Source organism: Rhipicephalus sanguineus, chromosome 10 (assembly GCF_013339695.2).
Source record: "Rhipicephalus sanguineus isolate Rsan-2018 chromosome 10, BIME_Rsan_1.4, whole genome shotgun sequence".
Classification (NCBI taxonomy): domain Eukaryota; kingdom Metazoa; phylum Arthropoda; class Arachnida; order Ixodida; family Ixodidae; genus Rhipicephalus; species Rhipicephalus sanguineus.
The window spans coordinates 60,145,019-60,155,318 of record NC_051185.1 but is presented as its reverse complement, the minus strand read 5'-3'; the positions used below and the strand labels follow the sequence as shown (position 1 = coordinate 60,155,318).

Here is a 10,300-nt window from a genome sequence, read left to right as displayed (position 1 = left end):
CTGGCAGATTCGGCAAAATTGCAGAAACTGCGTCCGGAGTGAGCGTAGGCGTGCCGCGTTGAGTGCAAACTTCCTCACCATTTTCACGGCGTACATAGTGCCCGACAATGAAGTGCTGCTCGAAATACAGCTCACATACCGCGCACTCTGCGATTAGCGGCTTGTCGGGTCTATGTAAGTTTCTTTCTCGTGTGGATCTCCCTTCCGGCTCTGCAGGTGCGTTGAATAGCGAGAGCTTCTTCGCGCTCTCAGTTCGCGCGTAACATGCGCTACACCCTGGAGCGTAGCAGTGATTAAAAAGACGTTGCTTTGCACTCATCGACGCAAGTGACCACGTTCACATGAGAGCACTCGCGAAACACAACAATCGACTGCAGCGAACACTTTAGGAATCAGTCACGTGCGAGCGGAGTTACAGGAATTTGGGTCTTCGCTTTGAGCACTTTCTCTCTCCTTTCAGCTCAGCGAGCGCGCTGACAGCTGTACAGTGCGGGGAGGGGGGAGGGGAAGAGGAGTGGTTGGAGGCAAGAAGCTACTTTCGTACGTCATTGCGTCATCACCTTATCTTGAGCATTTTCTATTTTTTTTATTTTCGAACGTGTGACTCACTCGCAGTGTGATCAAGAGGACGCTGGTGTATTTCTCTGTCTTCTTCTGTAATGCTAGCACTATAGAGCGCGGCGGCCGCGGCAACCATATGCCGCTCACGATGGTCAAGTCACCCAATGACCGTGTTTATGTGTTTGTGACGCAGTAAAAATTGTGCTTATGGCATCATTTCTCTAGAGAAGAGCGAGCGATTTCTAGCTGACTTTGGAACGTAATTGTAAGTTCTATGCCACTCGCTGCGCTACATCGTTTGGCTCGCATGTTCGCAGGACCCACGGCTACCGATCGGCGACATTTTCTGGCCACGTTGAAAGCATGTTGCAAGGCTACTTTAAGTTTGCGTGGTGTTTATTGCTAAGACAGTGGGAGCCGAATGAAGTTAACTACGTCGAGGAATTGTCGTCCGAGTCCTCTAAGAGGCGTGGTTTGCCACTGAAGTACAACGGGAAGTCAAATCCAAGCGCAAGCGAATCAAGAGACTGGAAGTGAAAACCCCTGATTTAGTGAATAAACCTTAAGTGGAAACAGGAAATGCGTTAAGAAAGGGTTTCTGTGGATGCTAGATAGATAGCATGCCTTTTTACGTCGGCAAATCTTTCGCAGTCTGCTAAAAAAAGTTCCTCACAACGGCACACTGCTCGCAAAAATTGTTTTAGCTCGCAAAATATACGGAAGCGAACAAGAAGTAGAATACCCCAAATTTCTTAGATTGTGAGAACGACCGCTTCCCGGTTCACATTCTCGTCTCCACGGTGTTAGTCAAACTCGGCACAATCACTGGTAATAGTAACGTTAAGTACGCAAGAAGCACACAGGGTGAAGTACGGCTTACCTTTTTTTCTCTTTCCTCATTTCGGTGCTTCAGAGGGGCAGAGAGAGCCTGCGGACTCTTCGGAACATCCTGAAGGAGCTAGGCCTCTCCTGGCCCCAGAAGACGCCGGCCTCGAGACCAGAACTTCTCGGTACGCTTGTCAAGTCCTCGATGCACTTCGGCATACACACATTCTGGGCCTTCTTCGTGGGTCGCCACCCATCGCGCCCGAACGAGAACGTCATATATACAACCTTAGACGAGCGGACCATCGAGTGGATATCGACGTTCGAGAGGCTCATTCGCTTCGGCAAACACCGTTCGTACCTACGGCGCTGCGCGTAGATTGTGGGCGGTACGGGACAGTCCTACTCCAGGATGATCCACGCGGTGACGGCCGCGCACTCGCTCATCGCCCAACAGGTCCACCTCTTCTGGAACCCCGTTGGCCTCCCCGAGTACATGGAACTACGGGACCCCGAACTTCGGCGAGCCCTCAATGGTCACCTCGCGGACGACTCCCAACTGTGGCCAGAGAACAAGATCGTGAGCCTCCAGCCCGAGCTGTTCTACGAGTTGAACGCGACCCACTTCAGCAGGGCCAACCTCACCGAGAACTTCAAGCTTTTTCTCGGCGCCTACGTGGTCTGGCTGTTTTCCCCCTATGCGTCGAGTTACCTCACGACGCGCATGTTGGAAGACATGGGCTTAGAGTCCAGCGCCCAGCAATACCAGCGTCACAAGTGCACGCAGGCGCTCGAAGACATCCTGCCGCTGGTGATATGGGAGTCAGGACGCGGTGACCGCAACTACAAGCTGTACACTTGGAAAATGCTTCAACTCACCACGCTGTCAGTCAATCAGTTCGAAACGGTGTACGGCGACACGTTTAGGGCGTACTTTTCGCCGGTCATGTCTCGCGTGGGGATCAACGCCTGGAACATGACGCTGAAGTGGGAAATAATAGACAGCGTGTACTCGTACGTTCCCTTTGACAAAACAGCGGGATTCTTGGACATGTACGTACGGATATCCGTCAGGAGTATCGGCATTCTAAAGAAATCGTTGCGACGGACCAGCCTGACCACCCTTCAATCACCGGGCTTCGCAGCCGTCAGACTGTACAGTATGCTCGTGGCCAGGGAACTGATCGTGCCCAACTACCTGAGGACGCCACCACTCTTCGACGTGAGGCACCCGTTGCCCGTACTTGTGGCCTTGGTGGCCACCGTCATCTGCAGGGAGCTGATGGTTCTGGGCCGATTTATTCTTTACTATGACGAAAACTTTACGGTGAGTGTCTCTGTTGTCAAGTTGTGAAGTTTTCGTATTTCACACGGCTCTGCGATCTAATGCAATTATTATGAGTATGGCCTGAGCCTAGCTCCAGTCGCTTCTGACATGGGGCATCACTGACAGCTACCGCGAAATTATTTAAGAGGTTTCAATAGCTCTGAATGTGGATCTGTCACCGCCAGCTAGTGTGAATTTCATAACCAAGAAGATATGACTAAATATAAGGTGAACTGGTTTATTGAACCAATTCATTTAAAACCTTAATTCCACTGTGTTGTCACTGAATTACTTGAAGTTAATTGAATGAAGGAAAAGAATCGGCTTCATTATCTGCTGGTTTTTTTTTTAAGTTAACGGGCATTTAAACAAATTAAAATCAGCGTTATGACACGAGAAAGCCACAGCACTAATGTCTACGCTAAAGCCTGCACTCGAGAACCTTTTGCGCTACGTTAGGAGCCATCATAAGTCGACATTAGACATCTTACCATTGACACCATCTGACATCGTATATGGGCATAAGTGTGTCACTGAAGGGTCTCTAAAGTGTCAAGCACAGTCCTCCATGATATTGATGTATAATCACTAAATTTGTATTTACTTACTCTCTTCAACCAAAAAATTATATAGATGGATGGATGGATGTATGTATGTATGTATGTATGTATGTATGTATGTATGTATGTATGTATGTATGTATGTATGTATGGATGGGATGGATGGATGGATGGATGGATGGATGGATGGATGGATGGATGGATGGATGGATGGATGGATGGATGGATGGATGGATGGATTGGATGGATGGGTGGGTGGGTGGGTGGGTGGGTGGGTGGTGGGTGGGTGGATGGATGGATGGATGGATGGGTGGGTGGGTGGGTGGGTGGGTGGGTGGATGGGTGGATGGGTGGATGGGTGGATGGATGGATGGATGGATACGTTCAACTCTTACAGTTCTATGCGGCTATACCTCTACGTATGTGATCTCTACGTGTGTTTATCCCCTCGACTGCTGACCCGAAGGTCGCGGGATCGAGTCCCGGCCGCGGCGGCTGCATTTTCGATGGAGGCGAAAATGTTTGAGGCCCGTGTACTTAGATTTAGGTGCACGTTAAAGAACCCCAGGTGGTCGAAATTTCCGGAGCCCTCCACTACGGCGTCTCTCATAATCATATCGTGGTTTTGGGACGTTAAACCCCAGATATTATTATTATTAGTGTGTTTATCCCGTTCTTAAACGTATCTAAATTTGTTCTGACGCCCGCAGCCCGTCTTGACGAATCCGGTTTTTGGCCAGCTCGTGTCACTGCTCCGGGACTTGCAGAACTATGCGTCTTTCCTGGAAAGCAGCGGCCACTATACGCAACGCGACTACCGAAAGCTGATTGCTGCCGGCTTGGCAGCACACGTGGCCAGCGGCATCACGAGACTTCCCGAGGCACAGAACTTCTTCAGTATGGCAGTGGAGGCGACGAATGCAAACGGGCGGCGGCCAACATTCCGAGGCTTCCGCGAGGAACAGCTCTACTTCTTGGTGACCTGTTTCATGGAATGTGGTAGCGCCAACCACGACACCTCTTTGCAGGTTAGCTGAAAAAAAATGCTTGTTTCGGCACCCTGTCTCTAATGAGGGGCCCTGCGACGCTTTTTCAGCTTGGTCAGAAAACGCTGCCTATCGGTAGCCGAGGCTCCTGAGAACATGCGAGACAAAACTTATAGCGCAGCACGCGGCCTGGAACTTAGAAATAATTCTCAAAGTCAGCTAGAAATCATTCCCTCTTCTCTCTGCAAATGATGTCATAAGCCCAAATGACTACACCTTAAGTCCAAATTCTACGGCCATTAGCTGATTTGAGCATCGTGAGCTGCATAGTTACCGTGGCCGCCGCGTGGTTATGACGGGCGCTGACATACAGACTCATGCAGCTACTTGCCCTCTTGTCATTCCCCCTCCCCCAGCGTAGCTTTCGGCGCGCTCGCTGGTGGGAAAGGAGTGAGAAAGCGCTTGATGTGGGCGACAAATCCTTGTAACACCGCTAGTACTTGAAGGATTCAAAAAATTTTGCGGTAGTCGATTCCTGAGGCAATAGGCTCTGTGTTAATGTGTCTGTTTCGTCCGTCGTCTTAGAAAAAATTTTGCGCAAGAAGTAGTGATAATGAAACCAATTGATGATTTTTTGGAATTGTGCTGCAGGGCTCCTTCAAAGCACCCTAAACCACCCAGAGGTTGAAGTTTAGTTGCGGTGTTGCTGCTGTGCAAGAGTCTTCTACAAACACGTAGCCGCGAGAACTTCACGAAACAGCGCCATATTATACGCGTTAGATGATCCAAAAAAGGCCCTAGCCTGTTTCGCTCTTTCGTTCGCTATGCTTCGTTCTTCGGCACCTCTCTTCTGCTGCCTAAAACAAGCCTGTTTATCATTTGCCCGTCCGCAGCTCGAATTTGCATCATCCATATGGTCGCCCCAGCAAGGCCTACCACGGAGCCGAAAGAACGGCAAATATAGCGCAAGATTTTACTATACATTACTATTATGAACTCTATGGCCGTGACTGCTGCAATGGAGCCGAGGTTCGCGGAGGGCCACCGCAGCAGCCACGGTCGTTCATCGAAACAGCCCTGCTTAGGCGCAGTTTCTGATGCCTCTAATCGTCGTTCTTGGATTGATGCAAGCTGTGGATCACGTGTGGCGCATACCCACACACAACGGGTCGTGGTATGCGGGTATGCGCCAAACATGGCGGGGGAAGGGTTTCATAACGCACGCGACAGGCACGCCCTGTTATTCACGTCATGGCCTCTCCTTCATGTTCGTCCTATTCACTTTCCTATGCTAATATTAGTGTGTACCAAGTTAAGAAGGCGGAGCACCAAGACGAAGGCGGCTGGACAGATCGATTGATTTACGGAACATTCTAATGCTTTAGTTCACTAATAAATGCTTTAAATTTAAAAATCCGAGTTCAAATCGTAATCTAGACCAGGCATTCTGCGTGACGGTCAAGTATTCTACTACTTAACTACGCCAGTGTCATGTGGCAGAATACTCATCCAATGTGGCAGAATGCCTCATCCAATGGCAATTGGCTATTTACGTGACGTCAGGCACGGCTCGCATATTTGGTGACGGTGACTTTCCCATGCAGTCACATGTTCGTGTCGCTAGTTTTGGACGAAAGCTTGAATTTCCTGGCAAATTTCAGCAAAGATTCCGACTTCCAAGCCAAACGTAACATTTTAGCAAGGACGATGAACTTCAATTGCATAACATGAGTGGTACTTGCATAAGAGTGGAAAATACCTATGGTTAGAACGAAAACCAGCTATCCCGACTCTCTTGCACAGATGAATGACAGGCGCGCCCCTTCCTTTTTTCTTCTTTGAAGGGGGAGGGAGGCGGGAGGGGAGCTTGTGTTTATGCATAGGTTCTAACCGACTACGGGTCAGGCGCGATTCATGCGTGACCATCGGTAATCGACTAGCTCGTTGTTTTCTTCAGTTTCGTTATAAAACAGGAGCTAGTCTTTCGGGCTTGTCGCGACGTTTTCGATCGGGGTTCAAACGGCGAATTTCGCACGGATGCTCCATCCCTCTACGTAAGCTATTTGAAACACAGCTTTTGTAGGGCCTAAATACTCGGAATACCTCATGCATTCACAAAAGACGGCTCGAAGGCGAAAGCCATATTCTTCCATTTCTTCTCAGGCGATGTATTGATCCTCCAGCGCCCGCCATGAAAGCTTTGTGCACTTAACCTAGTTTTACAGCGAAAGCTGTTATGAGATCATTTCAGCGGCCGTTTTTGGTGCCGTAGTTGTCCGCCGCCGGTGTCCGTAACCACTATCGCTCGAAATAAGAAAAAAAAACGAAATAAAGAAAAAAATTCAAGGATGGAACGGGGTTCGAACCTAGGCCCTCTGCGTGGGAGCCCAGTATTCAACCTCTGAGCCATGCCGGCGCTTGAAACTGCTTTGCAAAAAGGTCCTATACAGGCTTCATGTCGGGAAGGAACCACATTAACATATGCAATATAGCGTGGTAGGAGAGTAAAATAAGCACCAAGCGTCGCACAACGCAAATTCTGTAACCAGGCGTCACACAATGCGAATTGCGCAACGAGAAGGTTGTTGAATGCTTCCAACCCATTACAAAGAGCTCCGCCATAATTCTTCATCGTCATCAGGCACAGCATCAACAAAGTGCGCATAAAGCCTTACATGCGTTTAGCAGGTACCACGGCTCTCCGTAGAATTAAGAAAAATGGCATAATGCCTGCTTTCCTACTTCTCAAAACTTACAATGATTTATAGCGTAGTGGGTTCCTCGCAAGTGCACTTGTATTGGTTGACAAAGAAGCATATAAGCGCATGATCTATTTCCTCGGGGTCGCAATAAAGTTCTTCGCCCCCCTCCTCTCTCTCCCACGTCAACGTATGTTATACAGCATGGCGGGAGAGGGAGAGGGAATTTGCATTGGGTGACCGGGCGTCACCCAGTGCAAATTACATAACTGGTGGGCCGGTTAAAGCTTCCAACCCATTACAAAGGGCTGAGCCATAATTCTTCATCGCCACTGCGCGCTAGGGCGCGTCCCGTAGGACCTCATTAAAGTTATTTCAATCAATCAATCAATCAGTCGTCGCGTCAACAAAGTGCACATAATGCCTTACAGACGTGTAGCTGGTGCCTCGTCTCTCCGCAGAATGATGAATAATGGCATAGTAAGTGCTTCCCAACTTCACAAAAATTGTGATTTATGGCGTAGTGGGTACCTTGCTAGTGTACTTGTATTAGTAGCCCCAAGAGCGCTTACAATGGGCTCTAGAAACGCCGCTCTTCCAGCTTTCGCTGCGACTGTGCTGCGGTTTCAGCGCAGGCCTGGCGTTTTTTGCACTGCCTCCAAGATCGAAGGCTTTGCAAGCTTTCTGAACCTCACCTGGTTTCGCACTGCTTCCGTAATCTGCACTACCTTTGATTGCCTCCGCACTAGCTTTGCCCAAGCAACGATGTCATGTAATGACGTAGGATGACATTATGTGACGTCATAGTGACGTCATCAGGTGACGAGTTTGTGCATCACTCGTGTCGGTACCGCCGATGGTCAACTGTCGCATTAAATGAGGCATTTAAGGTTTTCGCCCTAAAATATAGTTGTGGTTGTCACTGAAGAGCACGCCTCTCATGCGGGCGACAAGAACGACGTTATATTTCTGCCTATCGTTGATTTTTGTGCAGAGAGCAATCTGCAACGTGGCCTTGCCTACAGTAGCCGCATTCAGGCAAGCCTTCAAGTGTGAACCGTACCATCGACTGGTGACCAACTTCACCTCGCCTGAACCACCGCCCTCGACAACGACCCGCTATGCTTCAGCGTAGTGCAACAGTGTCGATAACTTAAGTCTTTGAAGAAAATAAGTTTAAGGAGACTGTAGCACTCTGTATTTTTATTATATATTGCATCATATATATGACGCCGAGCCATTGTGGCGCTCTGTTGAAATAAAGAACAGCGCAGGAAATATCGCGCTCCAACGCTTGATTTTGACGATTCGCTGTTCTTTTAGAAGTATTCTCGCTTGAGAATACTCAGGCTAAATTACATTCGTTTCCATGAGGAATGGAGATAAGGAAAAAATTCGGCAGATGCCACGCATTGTGAGAATTTCATGCGAAGCATTCGGCATGCAGCAGGGTACATCGAATTTTTTTTTCTTTTGCTTTTAGCCAAGCTTTACGAGATGGATAGACGCCTTTGTATAAATTGAGTGGGTGTGTGCATATTGCGGGCTTAACAGGCACGCCGAGTACACCGGCATGCTAAGTGTATCGCATGGTCCGACGCCACAACACGTTAGAGAAGAGACGTTAGTTTCATCGCCACGTAATGGAACCTACGGTGCGATGATGTGCACATCAATAGTCCAGCGCGACGCATTGCTATACCTTGTGGACATAGATGCACATAAGTAATGTTTATTACAGGCCCGCACCTAGCGAATAGTCAAGGCCTTGAGCCTTGACTATTTGATCTTACATGCTTAAATTCAGGAAGTCCAACATACGTGAGAGGCCATGCTGCTTCATCTTTGGATTTGACTTCTCGAGCCTTAATATTTCGCATTGGTCAGTGGTTGATTGCGCTACAAATAGCGACCATTTGCCGATTACTTTTGAAATAATAAATCCGGTAGCCTCATCTGTTTTTAGTGCACGTACGTTGATAAGTTACACTAAATTTAAAGATTCATGGCTTTCTTCACTGGCTTCTCTATCAGATACAAGCACGAAGTCTAAAGTTTTGAGCATCTGTCCTGTTTTAAAGGGGCCCTGCAACACTTTTCGAGCATGCTCAAAAAGCGCTGCCGATCGGTAGTCGAGGCTCCCGAGAACACGCGAGCCAAATATTATAGCGATGCGCACGGCCTGGAATTTACAATAAATTCTCAGTCAGCTGAAAATCGCTCCCTCTTCTCTCGACAAATGATGTATTAGTCCGCAGAATATGACGCGATTGTCGGCAGTTCCACCATTGGCTGATGTTATAACCACGATAACACCCTCATTATTACTTTCGTTGTTAATTTTGAGTTCAATAAGTAGATAATATGTATGTTTATGTTATGTTATCGCGTTAAAAACACCGAACAAACATTAATATTAGCACTTCCGGTCTCACCGACAGCTCGTCTGCCCGTAGTTGCGTGGTTCCGTTTTCTTCGCCATGCGCAGTGCCGAAAACGTGAATATTTCTGTGCTTTTGACCATCGCCGGTTGCCGTTGAGAGTGGCAGCCGTTCGAGTGTTGCCTCGTCAGCTGAGAACTGCATCGTCGGCACGTTCTCACGACCGACCGAGGCACGGGCGCAGCGTGTCTCCGATAACAATGCTGGCGTCCGGTAATGGCGGCGCTTCGGGGTCGTCTGCCAGTGCCGTCTTACGAGGCGGTGTATCGGAGTATGGGCCGAAACCGATCTCAGCTGTCATTCGTTCCAAACGAGCGCGCACGTTTGCTTCCATGGTTGGCAGAGCGATGAAAACACTACGGCGTTCGAGGTGCACACCCAACATTACCAAACCGACGCGCAGTTTTCAAGCACGCGCGATACACAGCGCGATCGACTCCGCTCGACGAGAACGACGCAAGCCGACCGGAAGTGGCGGCACAGACCACGTGGTTGCGCCGAGACGCCAGAGAGAAAAAAATGAAAAAAATGCCGCCGGCGCTGACGTCGCCTCCTCGCACCTCCGCCCTCCCTCCCTCCCCTCACGCCGCGCGCAGCTTGCCGCGCGCTCGCTGCGTTGAGTTGAGAGAGAAAGCTGCGGAACGTGATCTCTATAATTTGGTAACACCGCTTAGACTTGACGGATTCGAAAAATTTTTCCGGCATATGGCTCGTGAAGAGTCATACGTCAATAATGGGACTATTCCAATATAACAAAGAAAGGTGTTGCAGGGCCCCTTTAAAGAATTCTCGTGATAAAGCTGCATTTGCGGTCTCGTCTCGTAAGCAGAACTCTAATTCTCCTTGTTGGAATGATGATTGCTCCAGGTAATATAGGCGCAGAAAGGCAGCCTGGAAAAAG

General features: G+C 48.9%; 1 protein-coding gene across 1 annotated transcript; it reads left to right on the top strand.

Annotated features, from left to right (window-relative positions):
- Positions 1-1,546: 1,546 nt before the first annotated feature.
- LOC125760252 (uncharacterized) lies at positions 1,547-8,093 on the top strand. Its single transcript, XM_049420092.1, has 3 exons — positions 1,547-2,713; positions 3,984-4,301; positions 7,953-8,093. Exons 1-3 carry the CDS (start codon positions 1,799-1,801, stop codon positions 8,091-8,093), a joined length of 1,374 nt encoding a protein of 457 aa, XP_049276049.1. The 5' UTR covers positions 1,547-1,798.
- The last annotated feature ends 2,207 nt before the right edge of the window (positions 8,094-10,300 follow it).